The 20,995-nt window shown below is 34.1% G+C and overlaps 1 protein-coding gene across 4 annotated transcripts in view; it reads right to left on the bottom strand.

Moving 5' to 3' along the window:
- MICU1 (mitochondrial calcium uptake 1) overlaps nt 1–20,995 on the bottom strand; it is a 223,862-nt gene that overhangs the window by 126,275 nt on the left and 76,592 nt on the right. The window contains exons 5-6 of one of the 4 annotated variants that reach the window (XM_065893768.1): nt 16,608–16,619; nt 955–960 (exon numbers count right to left, since the gene is read on the bottom strand). The exons of 1 other annotated variant lie outside the window; for it this stretch is intronic. In XM_065893768.1, the coding sequence (XP_065749840.1) occupies nt 955–960; nt 16,608–16,619 (18 nt within the window). The remainder of the gene's footprint in view (nt 1–954; nt 961–16,607; nt 16,620–20,995) is intronic. 2 more of the 4 variants (XM_065893769.1, XM_065893770.1) reach the window with 2 other exon arrangements.

The following is a 20,995-nucleotide window of genomic DNA, read 5'->3' as shown; positions in this document are numbered from 1 at the left end:
TTCAACACTGGTTTAATGTGAACAATGGAATAAAATTTTCAATTTTATGAACTTCCATTTAACATATAACAGGCCCACTTCAGGGCTGGTTTTATCTCTTAGTTTGAAAAACAATCTACAACAATCTTTTTCTATAGAGGTATATAAGGTAGAGAAAAAAAAAAGAAAAACTAAAATAAAATCAGTTCTAAATGCCCAAGAGAAACTATACAACTAGTAATGAGAAATGAAGAGGTAAGCAACTATTGTAAACACCCACACAAATGCTCAGAAAACTAATTTCTGAAATGCTAATTTTAACTTTTACCTTATGAACCCCAAGAACCTTAGTTTGGGAATGTAGAACAGTTTACAAAGTAAACAGCATCTCTGAAATATAATGTCAAGTCAGACACACACCAAACTTTAGGCATGAGTTAATTTAACTATATTTACTGTGACCTTGATGGAGGCTCCTAAATTTCAGCTATTTGAAGAAACTCTCCCAAAACTTAGCTTTTACTCTAAGTATGTATTTATTTTCTTTAATCTATAAAGCTCACAAAGAGAGTTAATTCTCAGGTTCAGTAATGGTCTATCTGGGAAGCAGTCTCTTCCTGGGTGTTTAAGGAAACTTACCCTGTTTTCTGATTTGCTACCAAACCATAAACTTAGTGGTGACATTGAAGATACTTTCAAAAACTGAAAAGGATCCACCAAAGAGTTAGACTTGAAACACATTTCCATAAGTTCTGGACCAACCAAAGAAATTTCAGGAATTATTCTGGGTACCAAAAAAAGAAATAGGAGGTTTTAAAAACCCAAACCAACAAAGCACAATCAAAGTAATAATATCATGCAAGCACAAAATAAGAAGCAGCACTGCAAGCATAACCTTGGGAGGAGTATCATGAAAATTAAACCAGCAAGCACCACCACACCACCATCCAGGTACACAACTATCCAATAGGTTACCTCTGTCTAGTGAAGGTCCCATCATACACCACAAAGGAAAGAAAACTGGTTAACCAATTGAAGACACAAATACCAAATGAATCATCATGATCTTCTTAGTAAACCCACTCAAAACAGCCTCTACTGGATATCTGCTTGTAATAGGAAACAGTAACCATGGACAGGCAAAAATCCATAGTTGAACGCCTGCAAAGTGGTAAGAGGTTTTGATGGTAGTTTCTACTTAGGAAAGTGCTTCTGACTCATTTGTGATGGGCAGAAAGCCTGGTTCGGCCTGACAGAATTTAGAGATTACGTCTTTGAGCCAAAACCAAAAATGAGCCCACAGTCCAATATGTTCAATTAAGGTTAGATCTCATATCACACTTGATCATCTACCAATAGATTAAACACAAATTTCAGACAAAAGAAGGCTATTGGATGAAAAGAGCAGCAAAGCTGTTCACTGGGAAGTTAATATTTTAATTTCTCAAAAGAGAACAATGTACATTTTTAACATTATCCAAGATACTGCAAAAGTAAAGCATGTGAGTAAGAAAAAATACACAAAATGAGAACAGGCTGTCAAAGGCATACCATTACTAGGCAGAATAAATTTGTATAGAAGCTGAGTAACCCGTATTAATTATGTAATAATCTTACGGAGAGACTGCTATAAGCAAATAAAATAAATAATATATTGCGATCCAGAAGTTGAGAAACAGACAAAAGTCTAAGGACAAACTGAAATGAGGCAGATAAGCCAAAAAAGCATATCTAACATTATTTTTCTAAGAACCATCTGGACTATGCTGCTGCTCAGAAGATAAAAAGAAAAATCCAAGTTTGTCCACAACTTTTTATTTTGATATACTTTCAAACTCATAAAAGTGGAAAGATCCATATAAGGAACTCTCATGTGCTTTTTACTCAGAACCACCAACAGTTTATGTTATCACTCTATTTGCTTTTCATTTTATGTAGATACATATTTTCTTTTACACCATATTGAAAGTTGGAGACATATGCCCCTTTACACTTAAATACTTCAGTATATATTTCCTATGAACAAAGACATTCTCTTACATATTACAGTATATATTTCATAAAACCAGGATATTTAATACTGATACATACTATTATCTAATCCACAGTCTATTATCAAATTTAGTGAACTGTCCCAATAATTTCCTTTATAGCTATCTTCCCCCCAGTCCAGGATGTAGTCCACAATCATAAATGGCATTTAGTTGTCATGTCTTTTTAATCTCCATTAATCTGAAACAGCTTTCTTTGCCCATCTTTATTTTTTCCTTTGGAGGTTTATGCCCATCTTTACTTTTTCCTTTGGAGGCTTATTATTATTTTTGATTGTGGTAAAATTCACATGACATAAAATTCACCATTTTAACCATTTAACCATAAAATGTGTGGGCCTTTTGGGTTTGGCTTCACATATCATATTTTGTAGGTTCATCCATGTTGTAGCATCAATCAGTGCTTCATTCCTTTTTATCGCCAAATAATATTCCATTGTATATATACCACAAATTGTTTTAACCATTCACCCACTGAAGGATATTTGGATTGCTTCCACCTTTTGGCTATTGTGAATAGTGCTACCATGTACATTCATGTACAAGTATTTGTTTCACTATCCGCTTTCAGTTGTTTTGGGTATATACCTGGGAGTGGAATTGCTGAGTCGTATCATACCCCTATGTTTAAGTTTTTGAGGAACAGCCAAACTGTTTTCCACAGCGGCTACACTATTTTGCATTAACCAGCAATGTAAAAGGGTTCCAATTTCTCCACATCCTCAATTTTCTTTTTCTTTCCTTTTTTTTTAAAATTATATCCATCCTAGTGAGTGTGAAATGGTATGTTATTAAGGTTTGACTTACATTTCCCTAGTGCCTAATGATGTTGAACATCTTTTCATGTGTCTGTTGGCCATCTGTATTATCTTCTTTGGAGAAATCTCTATTCAAATCATTTGCCCATTTTTGAGTTGGGTTATTTGTCTTTCTGTTGTTGAGTTTTTTAAGTTTCATTATATCAATATATTCTATACACTAAACATATCAGATATAGGGTTTGCAAATATGTTCTCTCATTCTGTTCATTGCCTTTTCACTCTCCTGATAATGCCCTTTGGTGTACAGAAATTTTAAATATTGATGAAGTTCTATTTGTCTATTTTTTTCTCTTATTACTTGTGCTTTTGATGTCATATCTAAGACTCCATCACCAAATCCAAGATCATGAAGATTCACCCCTGTTTCTCTAAAAGTTTTGTAATTTCAGATTTTATATTTAGGTCATTGATCTATTTTGAGTTAATTTTTGTATTAATGTGAGGTAGGGGTCCAACTTCACTATTTTGCATGTGATATCCAGTTGACCCCCTACCATTTGTTGAAAAGATTATTCTTTCACCACTGAATGGTCTTGGCACCCTTGATGAAAATAAATTGACCATATATATGTGGGTTTATTTCTGGACTCTCAGTTTCATTCCATTGATCCTTGTGTCTATTCTTATGCCAGTACCACACTGCTTACATTTTTATAATTTTTAAAAACTGTGGTAAAATGTACAAAACATAAAATTTACCACGGAACCATTTTAAAGTGTAAAATTTGGTGGTATTAAGTACAATCACAATGTTATGTAACCATCACCACTACATAGTTCCAGAACATTTTCATAACCCCATTTGGAAGGAAACCCCTATCCATTAAGCAGTCACATCCCACTGCCCCCTCCCTCTAGCCCCTGGAAATCACTAATTTGCTTTCCATCTTTATGAATTCATATTTTTGGATATTTCATATAAATGGAACCATACCTAGTTATTTTCTTAGTGGTCACTCTGCAGATTACAATTAACATCTTAAATTTACAGCAACCTAGTTTGAATAAATACCAACTTAGCTTCAATAGTATTAAAAAACTCTGTTCTTGTAGAGTTCCATTTCCCTTTATGTTATTTTTGCACATTATATTTTTATACAGTGTGCCCATTAACATAGATTGATAATTACTGTTTCATGCATTTGTCTTTCAAATTACAGAGGGATAGATAGGAGTTATAAACCACAAATAAACTAATGCTGGCTTTTATATTTACCTATGTTGTTACTGGTACTGGTGTTATTTCTCAATATGGCTTCAAGTTACTATCTAGTGTCCTTTCTTTTCAGCCTTAAGTATTACTTTTAGCATTTTTTGTAGGGTAGATCTACTAGCAACAAACTCCTCCACTTTTGTTTATCTGGGAATGGCTTAATATCTATCTCCTTCACTTCTGAAGGATAATTTTGCAGGTATAGAATTCTTGGTTGACAATTTTATTTTTCTTTCAGCACTTTAAATATGTCATCCCACTGCCTTCTGGCCTTCATGGTATCTGATGAGAAACTGGTTGTTAATCCTATTGTGTATAGTTTGTGTGTGGAAAGTTGCTTCTCTCTTCCTGTTTTCAAGATTCACAGTCTTTAGCTTTTGACAGTTTGATTATAATGTATCTCAGTGTGGGTCTCTTTGAGTTTATCCTATTGGAGTTATTTAGCTTCCTGGATAGGTAGATTCATATATTTCATTAAATTTGGAAAGTTTTGAGCCATTATCTCTTCAAATATTCTTTCTGACCCCTTTTCTCTCTCCTTGCCTTCTGAGATTCCTATTGTACATATGTGGCACACTTGGTAGTGTCACATAGGTCTCATAAGCTCTGTTCATTTTCTTTTTTTGTTTGTCAGACTGGAAAATATTAATTGACCTATCTTCAAGTTCACTAATCATTTTTCCTGTGTATTCAAATCTGCTGTTGAACCCCTTCACTAAAATTTTCCTTTCAGCTATAGGAAATTTTCAGTTCCAGAATTTCTATTTGATACCTTTTTATAATTTCTATCTATTTTTTCCTATTAGTTCATACATCATTCTCCTTGTTTCCTTTAAGTTCATTGCCTGTAGTTTCTTTTAGCTCTTTGAGTATATTTTGGACAGTTGATTTAAAGTCTGTCTGTAATAAGTTGCAATATCTGAGCTTTCTCAAGGATAGTTCCTATTCCTTTTTTTTTCCTGGGCCATACTTTGTTTCTTTACAAGCATAATGTTTTTGAAAACCGGACATTTTGTATATTACAATGTGGTAATTCTGGAAATAGGATTCTCTCACCTCCTCAGGGTTTGTTGTTGCTGCTTGCATGGGTTGTAGCCATTTCTTTAATAATTTTTGTAAATTCTTCTGTAAATACTTTGTCCAGCATGGTCACTCAAGTCTCTGTTTCATACCTTAGTAGTCAGCTAGTGATTTGACAGAGATTTCCTTAAGTTCCTGGATCCAAAGGGTGGGGGGGAAAAAAACCTCTCAAGATCCTTGCAGACTGGCTCTGTGTTGGCATTCTTTCAATGCTTAGTCACTATTTATAATTCTGCCCTTGCCTTCATTTCTTGCTTGCTTGGAAGCTAAACATCAGCCAGAAGTGAAAGGTTAGGGTCTGTTGGGGTTTCCTCTAAGTATTCATTTGGCCCTGGGTGTGCACATGGCCGTCCAGATTCACCAGTATATGGTAGAGCATTTCAAAGTCCTTGTTCTCTCACCTATCTCCTGCTGCAGGCTCTTCTTTCCCAGCTGTTTTGGTTTGTCTGCTGCTTGTCTTCAGCTGCTGTGGCTAGTATTTACCTTTATGCTTTTAACAAATGCCACCTGGGAGGTCACCCCAGCCTTAAGAAAGCTCCAAGGTAGGCAAAACAAACACAAACCCACAAGCTGATTCCTCATTGGCCAGACAGGTCAAGACCCACATTCACATTCTCTGAAAACAAGGTCTGCCCTGCCCCCTCTGGCACCAGGGAGCTATACCAAGAACGCACAATCTTTATGGCTGCCACTGTGCTGGGGGGTGGGGGGTGGTCATCAGATAAGTTAAAACACCACAACATTCTCTTACCAAATTTCAGCAGCTTCTTTCTTCTTTAAGCATTCCCTTAGTTGCTTAAAGTCTGATTAGTTAGATTCCACAGATCTGAAAAAGCTGATTGACAGTTTTCACTACCTTAATTATTGTCTTAGTGGAGGTGTGTAGTTTTGGCATTACCTACTCTGCCAATTTTGGTCTCTTTATACTTTTTGACCTGGAACAATTTGAAAAGTACAGGTGAATTATGTTGTAAAATATCCCTCAATTCGAATTAGGCTGCTGTTTCCTCATGATTACGTTCATATCTATTATAGCTATTATAAACTATGAATTCATAATGATATCTCTAATTCCATTCTAATACCACAGAGCACAATTTAGTCTTGCCCTTTACACACATGTTACTCCCTTCTGCAACAGAGAGAAATCTGGTTCCCATTATCCACAATATATTTACTCATTTGCTCAAGCTTAGAATACAAGGAAGATAGTTTCACAATTGCTAATTATCCCTGCAAAAAACGAATGTATCATCTAGAGTTCAATATCTGTTACAGTTTTAAGTAAAATCTACCTATGGTGAAATGCACAAATCCAATATATGATTCAATGAGTTTTATAAATACATATCTGAGTAACCCAGATATATATTTGGGTTATAGAACATTTCCGCCATCCCTGATGTTTCCTTTATGCCCCTCCACAGTTAATTCCCACCATATTTTTGCACCACAGATTAGTTTTGCTTTTTCTAGAACTTACTATAAATGGTATCACCAGTATATACTCTTTGATGTCCAGCTTCTATGGTTCAGCATAATGTTGGGGAGATTCATCCACACTCTATTTATCAGTAAATCATTCATTTTTATTGCAGAGCAGTATAATACTCACCAATAAAATTTAAAATATTAAAAATAAATAATTTATGCAATTTATTTTGCATATAATTATATTGTGCATATAATAATGCACACAAGTAATATCACAATTTATTCATTCCTTTAATGATTAAACAGGCACTTTTCAGTTTTTGGCTATTTTGACTTTCCTCAAAGTTGTACTTCTTTTACTTGCACCATCAATGTATGAGAGTTCTAGTTGCTCCACATCATTGTCAACATTTATGTGGCCAGTTTCTTTAATTTAGCCATTTTAGTGGTATCTTATTGTGGTTTTTTTGAGCATTTCCCTGATGACCAAGTGTTTTAAGCACTTAGTTTATTGACAATTAATATATCTTTCTCTGGGAAGTATCTGTTCAAGTCTTTTGCCCATTTTTAATAGTTTATTGACAATTAATATATCCTTCTCTGGGAAGTATCTGTTCAAGTCTTTTGCCCATTTTTAATTGGGTTGTTTGTCTTTTTATTACTGATCATTATATGTTCTGGATGTGAGACTCTTCTCAATGTGTTAGCCAGACTCCAAGATAAACCCAATGTTTCTTGCCTCCTTGTGTATTCATGTCCTTGTGTAGACCTAGTTTCTTCCCACATTGAATCAGGGCTGGTCTGTATATCTAATAGAATACAGCAAAAGTGATAATGTGTGACTTCTGAGGCTAAGGCATAAAAGGCCCCTTGCTCTTCTGGAGGGAAGCCAGTCTCATTTGAACACAACACTCAAGCAGGCTTGCGGAGAGCCTACAGAGAGAGGATCTGAGGCCTCCCAACCACAGTCAGTACTATCTTATCAGCCATTTGAGTGAGCCACATTAGAAATAAATCTTCCATCCTTGGTCAAGCTAGATGGCGAAGGCCCTAGCCAACAGCTGACCGAAGCCATTTCTAAGCCATTTGTTGAAAACACCTTCCCTTCCCCATTTAATTATTTTGGCAACTTTGTTAAAAATCAATTTACCTAAGCTCAAAATGGATTAAAGACCTAAATGTAAGGCCAGAAACTATCAAACTCTTAGAGGAAAACATAGGCAGAACACTCTATGACATAAATCACAGCAAGATCCTTTTTGACCCACCTCCTAGAGAAATGGAAATAAAAACAAAAATAAACAAATGGGACCTAATGAAACTTCAAAGCTTTTGCACAGCAAAGGAAACCATAAACAAGACCAAAAGACAACCCTCAGAATGGGAGAAAATATTTGCAAATGAAGCAACTGACAAAGGATTAATCTCCAAAATTTACAAGCAGCACAAGCAGCTCAGTAACAAAAAAACAAACAACCCAATCCAAAAATGGGCAGAAGACCTAAATAGACATTTCTCCAAAGAAGATATACAGACTGCCAACAAACACATGAAAGAATGCTCAACATCATTAATCTTTAGAGAAACGCAAATCAAAACTACAATGAGATATCATCTCACACCAGTCAGAATGGCCATCATCAAAAAATCAAGAAACAATAAATGCTGGAGAGGGTGTGGAGAAAAGGGAACACTCCTGCACTGCTGGTGGGAATGTGCATTGGTACAGCCACTATGGAGAACAGTATGGAGGTTCCTTAAAAAACTACAAATAGAACTACCATATGACCCAGCAATCCCACTACTGGGCATATACCCTGAGAAAACCAAAATTCAAAGAGTCATGTACCAAAATGTTCATTGCAGCTCTATTTACAATAGCCCGGAGATGGAAACAACCTAAGTGTCCATCATCGGATGAATGGATAAAGAAGATGTGGCACATATATACAATGGAATATTACTCAGCCATAAAAAGAAACGAAATTGAGCTATTTGTAATGAGGTGGATAGACCTAGAGTCTGTCATACAGAGTGAAGTAAGTCAGAAAGAGAGAGACAAATACCAGTATGCTAACACATATATATGGAATTTAAGAAAAAAAAATGTCATGAAGAACCTAGGGGTAAGACAGGAATAAAGACACAGACCTACTGGAGAACTGACTTGAGGATACGGAGAGGGGGAAGGGTGAGCTGTGACAGGGCAAGAGAGAGGCATGGACATATATACACTAACAAACGTAAAGTAGATAGCTAGTGGGAAGCAGCCGCATGGCACAGGGATATCAGCTGGGTGCTTTGTGACCGCCTGGAGGGGGGGGATAGGGAGGATGGGAGGGAGGGAGACGCAAGAGGGAAGAGATATGGGAACATATGTATAACTGATTCACTTTGTTATAAAGCAGAAACTAACACACCATTGTAAAGCAATTATACCCCAATAAAGATGTTAAAAAAAAAATCAATTTACCATGTAAGTGTGCATCCACTCTTCTATAATAGCTTCTGACTTGAGTAGCCTATTCTCTTTTGAAGGTCTTTCGATTACTAGCAAAGTATATGATTGTTTTCCAAAATATAAATAATGCAGCTTGAGAGACTCTGCATAAGATGCATTTGGGGTCATAGTTTAGGCCTAGCCACCTCCACCATTAGAGCAATTATAAAGTCTGCAGAGATAATAAAGACATCACTGAACAGACCTTAAATTGTATATTGATTGAGAATTACTACCAGAACATACCTCCATAGGGGCTATTTTATACTGACACTTTCCAATGCTAATTCAGTTAGTGTGATTGTCTCCAGGAGGACAACCCCTACTCTACTGCACTAAATAGGATATGTCCATGTTTGCAATCCTAGTCCTCTAAAGGAGAAAATATTTCTGTTTGCAGGGCTATCTATGAGACCTCTGCTGTACTGAATACAGTTACAGGGACCAGGAGAGGCCAAAAGAAGGTCAAATTGCTCTACATAAGAAAAAGTTGAAGAAGACATCTGGGAGAAAAAATATAGAAGGAAAAGGGGCCCTGGAAAGGTGAGCCAAAAAGAGGAAGGAGACGTGACCAGCGAGTAATAGAAAGTATCAAAGTTGGGAGAACAGAGAAAAGAAAGCATATGAGCACATATGTGCACACATGTGTTTGAGAGAAAGGACAGAGAATACATGTTTTGCAGTAGCTCTTTAAAAGCAAGAAAGGGACTTCCCTGGTGGTGCAGTGGTTGAGAGTCTGCCTGCCAATGCAGGGGACACAGGTTTGATCCCTGGTCCAGGAGGATCCCACATGCCGTGGAGCAGCTAGGCCTGTGCGCCACAGCTACTGAAGCCCCCGTGCCTGGGGCCCATTGCTTCACAACAAGAGAAGCCACTGCAATAAGAAGGTCCCACTCACCACAACTAGAAAGGGCCTGTGCACAGCGGAGAAGTTCAGTTGGGTCTTTGCACTTGGCGAAGACCCAACACAGCCAAAAATTAATAAATTAATTTTAAAAATAAATAAAATAAAAACCAGAAAGAACGATGTTTAAAGAGGACTTTTAAATTAGCCATGCTTTGTGATGTGCCCTGTGCAATACAGTCTTCTAATTCTTTAGTAAAGGTCTACATTGTTCTTCCATGCTTCAGGAGTTGGAGTTGGGGGAGAAGGAGACAGGGAGAGAAGTTACATTATGTTTTCTGAGGCATCCACTTGTCAAAAAGTAGTTCAGGTACATTTAGGATTACACAACTATCTATCAACATTAACTCTAAGAATTTATAAGTGTGTTTTCAAGTATCCAAAACTCCAAAGATAACGGTTATAAAATTCATGACATATATTAATCACAAACACCTAAACTGTCATAAAACCATTATATTTGATCCCTCAAATTATTTAAAGTTAGGAGGAGAATTAAATAAATATGTCCAGATTTGGAAAGAAGTGAGAATTACCAGAAACCAATTTTTAGACTATTTTGTGTTGCATGACAGTTTGTTAGCTGATATTCTTAAATCAAAGGCCTGATTCTACCATAAATGATATCCTCAAGTCAAACAGCCAAGGCACAAGGAGAATCTGTGAAAATAGATATATTGGAGTTCAATAATGAATAAATTTTTAAAAGCACCGAAGTATGGTGAAAATGGAAAATCAAGATTCAAAGAAGGAGAGTGGAAGGAAGGTTTTTGGTTATTTTTTCTTATTCCTAAAGTCTTATCAGTGTTTAATTTTGCAAATTGAGAATGTCAAGTAAATTGTTCCTTCACTTAATCTTTTGGATAAAGTTTAATCTTTGACTAAATTTTAAGTCATTTTTGTCCTAAGTAAATACCATTTATATACTTCAGGGGTGATATGGAGTCACAGTGCAAGGAAAACATAATCTTCCTTAGCAGATTGGTAGTAATGTTCATTTTCTCTCACTGTCTCAGAGGTGGTTATTTATATTTTTTGTTCCTAATGAACATTTATATTAATATGCATTTTTACTAGTGAAATCTATCACAAGGATTTGTATTTAATTCAATATAAATAATAAATTCAATATAAATAATAAACATAAGACAAACTAAAAGGAAGAAATCTATATAAAAGTCAAAAGAAAATATTTCAATTCTATTGTAAGACCATATAATGTGAGATTAAGTAACATATTCACATATCATTCAGTAAAAAAATTTAAAGAAACTTATATTAAAGCTCCTGAGGTAAAGTTCTAGCAACTACTTCAGTGTATATGCTGAAAATTAAACAGAACTAGGTATTTTAAAAAGAGGCTATAATTGCAGATACCTTACAGAGCATTATACTATTTTATGCATCTTAGAAGCTACATATCAGACACTACTCTAATCACTTGAAACTCTGAAGTTAAGGCTGTGAAAGTGGAATGCAGGTAAACTGCTCACAATAGAATTTCTATTCAATTTACTGACAAACGTTACTCCTGTTTTGGAGAACAAGACTATGCAAAGTATTTCAAAGCAGTGTGCTCACTGACTTAAAATGAAATTTAACTGTTTTACTATTCATTTACATGACTTGGTCTTAGATCTTATATGTTTTAAAACTTAAAATATGCCTACAGACTCAACATCACTAAAACATTCAAATTACTGACCTTAAGTACAGGCAAATAAGTTAATAACCTCATAAGAATCCTGGTATTGATCTCAACTGCACCATATCCTGAATCTTTTAATTTTTTAGATAAGCAGAAAGACTTAAGAGTAAACTTACAGCAAATCAGCAATTACATGTGTAACTACTACACTTCTCAGGTAGTCTAAAACCTCAATTGTTTTACCAGGATGGCTTTGTGCGGAAGCATTCACACTCTGGTTTCTGACCAACCACAAAAACTTATAAAACATCTGGCTAAAGTTGCAGGTACCATCAGGAGCCCTGGGACTGGGAATTCCAGACATGATTCCAACTTGTTAATACTCACAGTGCTCAAACAGTGAATCCTGTTATAATAAGATTGAACAAAATAGGGCCAATAATTTTGCCTTCTAGGACTCGACTGGATAAAGCCAAAGAGAAAAATCATATCTAGGAGTTTAATCTCATTATTTATTCTAGTTAAGATCCACTTTTCAAGTTCTATAGTTTGAAGTAAACTTTTTTCTATCTAGTAGAAGTTGATGCACTATGCCAGCAAAATAGATGCTAACACATCATCTAGAACCTCCAAACATCTCTGGTATATAGAAAATCTGATAAAGAACGCAGCTTTACTATTTAAATTAAGATGTCATCCTTTATGAAACTGAAATAATTTGACTGTTTTAATATTAACATTTCTCTATATTGCTGAAATACATTTCGAAGCCTATCTAAATCCCTCAAGAAGTACTTGTGTTGTATTTCAAAAACAAATTATTGATAATAATATGCTTCTCCCAAAAGATGCAATTTCAGCATATAATTTCCAAATTATAAAGAGTATTTCTACCTACGGTTGGGGTGAAGGCAGGGAGAACAGGTGTTAGAAAGAAAGAGAAAATTCAGCAATTTCCCCATGCAATTAATGCTCACTCTTCATTATTTAGTTGGTGTACAGATAGATGCCAAAGCCTTGTGTAAGATACCAATCTTAAACAATCACACTATTCTCAATCAAACAGAAAATGTTGCACAGTTAAAATATGTGTTATTTTTCTTCCCCCATCCCATATCTGAACTTCCAGAAGATAGAATTTGGGGATATGTCAAATAAAAATTAAACTGAGATGTTTCTAATTTACAGTACTTTATGATTTCTACTTCTGACTCAGAGTTTCCAAACTTTTTAAAGGTATTATTGCATTTGAGGCAACAAACACAAATTACTGTGCAACAAACTGTGGAAGGTGAATGCTTAAGATTCTGGAAACTTCACTCTGCCAGAAAGCCATTCTCTTTTCAGTCCCCATTCTAACCACTTCAGCTCTGAGAAAAACTCCAAACACCTAGAATGCAAATGTTTTCCTATTTCATTAACTAGATGGCTAAAGAGAATATGGATACAAATGAAGATGCTTAAAAAAAACAGTGGCAGAAGATTTGATTAAAACAATGATAAAAATTCAAAAGTCTACTGGAATAGCATTAACTTCAAAGAAATGATATAACTTTATTGAAATGATTTATTTCAGTCCTCAGTATCTGATGAGGTGTTCTCAAAACCCTAGATGGGAAAAATCATCAACTCTATTAGTTTCTACCACATTATGCCTGCAAACTTGCTTTAAGGCAGCTCTGGGTGGGAGAATCTATATTTTGTCATTATTGATTATCTGCTACCCAAATCTAAGAATTTACTTTTGAATGTTGGCCACTCAAGTCAATCAGTGCTGAGAACTGTCCTGGGCTCAGCAGCAGTCTTGGTTTCAGTCACATGGGTTAGAAAAGGCTTCCCTATCACTTCATGGAAAAACAACCTCACATACAAATTTTGAAAAATAAGTCAATATAGTATTTCACCGTCTCCCATTTGGTAAAAATTATTACAAGAAAAAATGCACCATAAGAACAAAAATAAAAGAGTTTCACTCTGAGGATCACTGTTCACACCCTTGATTTACACTGTTCTAGTAACTATCATCTCCCAGGAAATCCTTTAGAAGAAGAATTTTTCAATCATTTTGAAATCAAACATTTTTAGGTATTCCTTGAATACCACCAACCATTAAAGACATATCAAGAATTTTAAAGTTATAGTTTGCACGTTCTATGCCAGGCACTGTGCTAAACACTTGCATTATCTCTTTAAGTTCTCACTGCAATTCTATGGGATAGGTGATACTACTGTCTGCACTTAACAGATGAGAAAACTGAGGGTTAGAGAAGTTAAATAAGAAGCCCAAGGTGACAGTGCTATAAAGTGGCAAGACAGGTCATGGTCTGACTCCAGAACCCATGCATGAACTATTATATGTTGTACTGTATCAAATGCACAGAAATACATCAGGTGTCTACACTGTTTGCAATTTCTAAAATTTAATGCAGATTGAATATTTTTGGAGCAAAACACAGTTTATTATTGTAAAATATTAATCTTGAGGCTTAGCTTGTATTAGCTCATTTATCTTGAAGTTGAAAATCTAGTTAATGATGTAGGTGCACATCATATTTTTATGCCCTGATTTGTTCAAATGTATATTTTAATCATTTTCAAAATAAGTATCATTAAAAGAATGTAATGATTCTCTATAATCTTCTTAATTAATAGATGTTACATTGATCTATAATTGGAGAAGCTTTTTATTTATATATAAAACTTCTAAAAAAATGCACCATGGCAAAGCCAAATATGCAAACCAAGAACTATCCTCACACTTTCTCTGCAAACAAAGGTCATCAATACATATCAGTTGAGAACCCATTTTTACCAGAACAGAAGAAATAAAATGTTTTGAGTGGTTTTCATAGAAATCTATTTGTGTAACTTTGAAACATGCTAGAGTGTTTGTGCTAAAATAATTTTAAAACGGAAGTTAGTTTGGAACGAAGTCCTCTCATATCAAAGTGAATTTCAAATCTTGTTTCATGATGGAAAAGCTAAACATAAAGGTGTTGGAAATGTAATGGTTAGTCATGTTTATGCTTTCAAATCAACAATGATAAATCAAATGGGTTCACAGATGATCCCAAATTCAAACACAACAGAATCTAAAATAAAAATGTATTTAAAGACATCTTAATAGAAGTCTTAATATTTGGGACAGCCAAGTAAACTATACCCTCCTTGGGAGCACTTAACGATTATATTATTGTTTCTCTGTTCAAGATGAAAAATCAAGCACATGGGTTAAATCAACAGACTTTAGTAGTGGTGGAACTCAGAGACTGGAAAGAGACATTATGGATACTCCTCACAGCAATATAATAAGTACTGACAACATTCATAAGCTGCATCTGAAGAACAGCACTCATACTATGCTACCAGAAAAACAAAATGATTCCAGCCTCTCCACAGGCAATAGGAACTTAGCATGCAAAGGACAAATTCCTGTAAGGAAGCAAGCAAGGAAGTCCTCTTGTATAAAGTAACTGCTCATTGACCTTTGGAAGCTTAAACAATTTATACTAGTGTCACCAAAATGAGTGATATTTATAGAAACCAGTATAAACAATTCCTCCACTACCTATTCTAAGAAAAAGAGTTTATTATTTTTAATATAAAATATAATTATTTTATATATAATATAAAAAGCTTATTAATAAGATATCCTTAAGAATACAATAAAACTTGATTCTGAATCCTTGATCAACAAAGGATACTACCTTCAATAGTCAAAGTTTAAAGAAGACTGATGCTCTTTGTCAACTACAGAGGTTGACTACTCAATGCTGCAGGTTCTGGAGACTTTCAAGTTCTTACCAATTCCTACCTCTTTTCTCTTCTCCTCATTGTCTAGTAAGGACACCTAAGTGAGACAAGTCTTTAAATCTCTAAGCCTTAAACCACACAATTATCAAAGGAGAGGAAGAATTTTTAGCTGCCTCCTACAAACTGTCCTGCCATAAACAGAGAACTGGAAGTGGCTGTCCTCGATACAGGTGTTAACACCTCATTTGATTTACACTCCTTAGCACTCTGCATGATGGCTGTGCCACAGCTATTCTAAAACAAAATCTCCAGGATTAGAAACATTGATAATGGGATTATCAATAAATTATTCTGATACAGTAATTTAAATATTTGTTGGTTTGTTTCAGAATGCAATGTATAAAAATAAACAGCACCTTGTGACCTTCATTAATTAATTATTTTAAACCAAAGGATGTTCTAATTAAGCTTAGTTTATATTTTTATTAAGAAATGCAAGAGTAATGTTTTTTAATGAATATATTTTGAATACATTTTAATCGTTTATAAACTATAATTAAGAAGTCTAAGCCTTCAAAGATCAATTTGAAAAGTACTTCTTAGGCGTGTCCTTGAAATTCTCCTTTGTCAGCCTACAATCTATATATTCTTTTTTATGATTTTCTCCATGTATTTGCTGCTTTTCCATTTAAAGTTGTTGATTAGCTCAAAAAAGCAAAATAATGAAGTCTTTCTAAATGTTCCATCTGTTTCCCCTTAAGTCATTTTATTGAGCAAAGTACAACTAAGCAACTGCTTATCTGTATTTATTATTTAAGAAATTTCAAAAGAAAAAAAAAACTACTAGTTTTTCACTTGAAGTTACTGTTGTCTCACCATCCCTGCTACAGTTCAACTAGGAACATGGCATCTCTACTAAGACTATTTAAATGACCCAAGTAACTGAGTACCCATTATACAATGATTAAAACAGTTTCTTGACCTTTGGTGTGACACATAATGTTAAAACTTCCTTTTAAATTACGTTAGGTACTATATTCTCAAGGACTTGTGCAGTGTTTGAATTGTCATATTAAAGATTTGTTAATTTAAAGTGACAGGAACTGAATCATTCTCAAGGGAGCAGGGAAAGGACATGAACATGCACTGAACCTTTGTCCCTGAAGCGTTACTATGGGTTTTGAAACATTAATTAATTTAAGGCACATGCTGCTGAGTCAGTACCTGCCAGAAATCCTGATCAGAAGATGAGAAAAAGAAAAAAAAAATAACATATGTTTGATTATATGAACAAAAACTCCCAAATCAAATATATTTATATCACAAACTATCATAACATTTAAAGGACCAAATGTGATTTGGAATAAAATCACTGAACACCCGAAACAGGAAATGAGGAATATATAAAAATATTTTATATATTATCTGCTAGGTACAGTAAGACAAACAAAACAAAACAAAAACCCTAATAACTCACATGAATAATTACCTATTTCTTAAAGAAAAGGGAAAGCAAACACTTAACGTTCTTCCATGGGTAGTGAAACCATTTCTTTAATTAAGGTTTCCTTTAAGGGTATCTCACTATCATTTCATGATATACTATTTTTTAACTTCATGGTGAATTCATTGCTTTACCACCTATATTTAACATATAGGCAACCAAACTCAGATGAGTTTAGAGGATTAATAACTACTCTAAGGAAGAGTTCAGAATGACTATTTAGAAACAGGTCTCTTGCATAATTATGTTGCACTAAATAAAGTACTATTCATGTTAGTAACAAAAAGCCAGCCATCATGAAGGCTGGCACTGTTGAAGCAGTTTAAGTTACCTAATTCAGCTGGGTACCACTCCAAAGTACCTTCATATATCAAATGGCTTTAAAGATTCTTTTTCAACAAATAAACTTCACTGGCTGTGAAATAAAATTTGACCTGAACTTATCATACTTCTCAAACCAACCTTAGTAGCATGATAAAAGTTCTTGACTGAAAAATATATGCTATTGACAATTTACAAGCCTAAGGCTAGGACTGATGTGACAGAGACCCAAAGGATTTTACAGCACTGTGATGAGATGAATCACTGTGAACACAGAACAGCTCAGATATGAGAAATCAAACCAGAGGTCTCTCTTCAGTTCATAGACTAGCCTTTTAATCCCGGCCAATTGCTCATTACAGAGATAGCACAAGGAGATTTTTATAGCTGATTTAACTGGAAAGGAAAGAACAATGGAGAGAGCAATTATGAAGAGCACATGCTTTTCTATAGCATTTCATACAAACCGAGAAAGAAGACAACATACATGATAGCAGCTAACTCCTTTCATAAGTTGAGTAAAGGGCTGAAAGTCATGCAAAATAGCTATAATTTGTAGAGCCAGATACTTTGCTTATTGTCCTGATTTTATAGTTACAGAAGATAATTGACACTCAGACGTTAAGTGGTCTCTTGCCCAAGGTTACCCATCAAGTATGTGGCAGTGTCCATATCTGAATACAGGATTGTCTATATCTAAAACCACATTCTCTCGTCCTGCGCTATTATACACTAACAAGTACAGCAATCCATAATTTTGTATTTTTCATATTCGATGCAGAATACTTACATCTACTAACTGTTTACATGTAGCTTGTCAAATACTTAGATGCTCAAATTGGAAATCCCTTGCAAAATATTTCAGACACCAAAACCAGATTTTCTGAGGACTGCAGTGTATTAAAGAGAACTAAAATTGCTAATTTGTAAGAAGAGAGAAAAGTGAGAAAATGGTTTTAAAATAATTTAAAGAACTTTGGATGGGAAAGAAGGGAGACAAAAAAATTTGAGACTAAAAATAAAACAAGAAATTACAACAGGTGTCAAAGGATTTTCTGAAATGCTGAATCTGTACTTGATTTCATTTTGGTAATGTAATTACATTTTAAACTTTTGCTTGTCTAAAGACTAACTATAATGAGTAGCTCTATTCAAATTATTCTACATTTAACACACAACCAATCAGTATTTGAAAGAGTAAATAGTTTAGTTTGTAACAGAAATACTATTTTCTCTGCTATCTTGACTACAATGAGCCAGGATCCAGTTTTCGAAATACAGATGACAGTTATCACCTTAAGAGTGATGCCTTCGATTAAAAAAAAAAAAGAAAAAACGACAGCATTTTCAAAATGCAAGTGGTGTTCATGGCATATGAGAAAACAATGGTGCAAATAACAGTGAAGTTGAAATTCTAATTTCTAAATTCAGGCATTATAATTTGTATATCTCTTGTTTTCTTCCTTTAAAATCAAACACTATGTGGTTTCTCAGGTTAATATTGGCTTCTAGCTATACTTCATCAAAGCAGAAAAAATTAACTTCAATACTCTTACCAAAAACAACGTGAAATAGCAAGTTCTTTCTCACACAAATAGCATTAAGTTAGTAAAATAAAAGAAATATTTGATGAGAAATTTCTATTTACAAATAGATCATACAGACAAGTAGCTTAGCTATATGAAAGGTGATATAGCATAGTCCTTAAGATGGTGAACTCTAGAGCCAGACTACCAATTTGGAATCTTGGCTCCACCACTTACTAACTGTATGATCTTAGGTCAAAAAAAAAAAAAAGTTACTTAACTTTTATGTACTTTAGTATCTTATTTGTAAAATAATGAAAATAGTAAGCTATTTAAAAGAGTGGCTGTGTGGATTAGAATAATTATGTATAAACACTTAGAACAGTGTTTGGCATATTATAAACACTCAAAAAACTTCAACTATTCTTCTTTTCCATATTATTATGATTAGTAGTAGTAATAGTTCCCTCAAGAGACAAATAGAGTCAAGCATTTTTCATTTAGATTTTACTTTCAACTGGAAAAATAAACCACTGACAACCAATGAGTGGATATGTTAATGGCGTTTTTTAAAAGGGCTCAATTATCACCCCTAAAATAATATATAATTATGAAAATATTTGTGGAGAACTTCAGCACTCGAAGAACTGAAATACTTTATCTTCTTAGAATCTGTTACACTTTTTAGGGCAAATGGAAACATGGATCAAAAAGACATGGAGCAAAAATAAAAAAATTCTGCCTATACATTCACATTTATCAATAGAAAGACCTGAATAAATACATCAATTCACCAAGAATTTAGAATTGACTGGTTTCAAGTCTCTGGAAACCAAAAGAAAGAGTGAGGGAGATGTGCCCAATTAACAATGCAGAATTCATAAGAACATCAATCCTGCTATAAAAATTTGAGCAAAATTAAAGCAATTCAAATAAATGTGAAGATTCACCAAACTCTATCCTATAAGAATTTCAGCAACACCCCCCCAATTTACATTTGTTTGATCCGCAATACAATTTACTCTTAGAAGACAGGAAATCCCTCACATAACTTACTATACATGTCAAGGAGTAATAGTAATACTAGACCTTATTCCAGACTCATATTTTATCTGTGATATGAAGTAAATAATCACAACTCAAATAAAGCGTTAAGAGTATTACATTACAGGAAAACAAAATGTGTCCACACTCCCCTTGGGGAACCACGACTTTCCCTTAAAGAGAATGGAATTTTAAACTTCATTTACCAATATTTTTAAAAGAACTTTTACCTAGTAAGCAATTAAAAGCATTTTGTTATATTAAAGCTTTGCTTTTTAACTACAGCTCCATCTTTTTTTCTGCATATCTTTTCTATTATAAACACTGTAATTGGTATTTCCTTTTCTAGACTTTGACCATACTTTTATCTCTTTCACCTCAATGTGGCCATTTCATCTTAATTTGATTTAAATTGTTTTCCTGTTCCATGTATACAAACATTCTTTTAAGTATCATAAAGGAGATGGGAATAAAACATGTTAATTCTTTCTCCCAAATTAGGAGAGATCCTAAGAGGACTGTAATTACAAATAATGAAAAAATTCATTCCAGAGTCAGGACTTCTGAAATGTTCAGGGAGAGGTTAGGTAAAAAGGCAACTTCATAGAAAGGAAAGAATAAAAAATCTATTTTCCAAAAAAAGAAATACATGGTGGAATGATAATGATGGACAATTAGTTTCAGTGGGCGATTCACTGTTACTTAAAAGAAGAGTATGAAAAAAAAAAAAAATTAAAAAAAAGAGAAGAGTATGAACTTTAAAGTTTTTAGAAGAGAGAAGAGGACTACATCAAAGCTCTGGAATACTGGTATTCTTTGCTTAGAAACAATTTTACCCAGACCATGCAGTTTTCTACTGTAACTTAAAAAAAAAAGGTAGGGTTTGAGATGGAGAAAGTTGTCTATTATAGGCGATAGGAACAGAAAATACAAACCATAATTTCTATATTTGGTATGCTGAGGAAAAAAAGGAGAAGTAAGAGAAACAGGATAATGAAGGGTATAAACCACTTGGGATAAACCACACCAATACGGGACAGCAATTAACTGATTAAATGAACAAATATTTGACGATTATGTAAAATACAGGCTCCACTTAGAAATGGTGCTTTGTATTATAGACCAATTATTGGATGATAAAAAATTAAACTCAGGAAAAAATATAGTTTTCATTAAAGAAATAATCCAAAATTCATGAATAACTACATTAACAAATC

The sequence above is a fragment of the Phocoena phocoena genome, chromosome 16 (assembly GCF_963924675.1).
Source record: "Phocoena phocoena chromosome 16, mPhoPho1.1, whole genome shotgun sequence".
NCBI classification, from domain to species: Eukaryota; Metazoa; Chordata; class Mammalia; order Artiodactyla; family Phocoenidae; genus Phocoena; species Phocoena phocoena.
The sequence above is the reverse complement of the archived record's forward strand: the minus strand, read 5'-3'. Positions and strand labels throughout refer to the sequence as shown.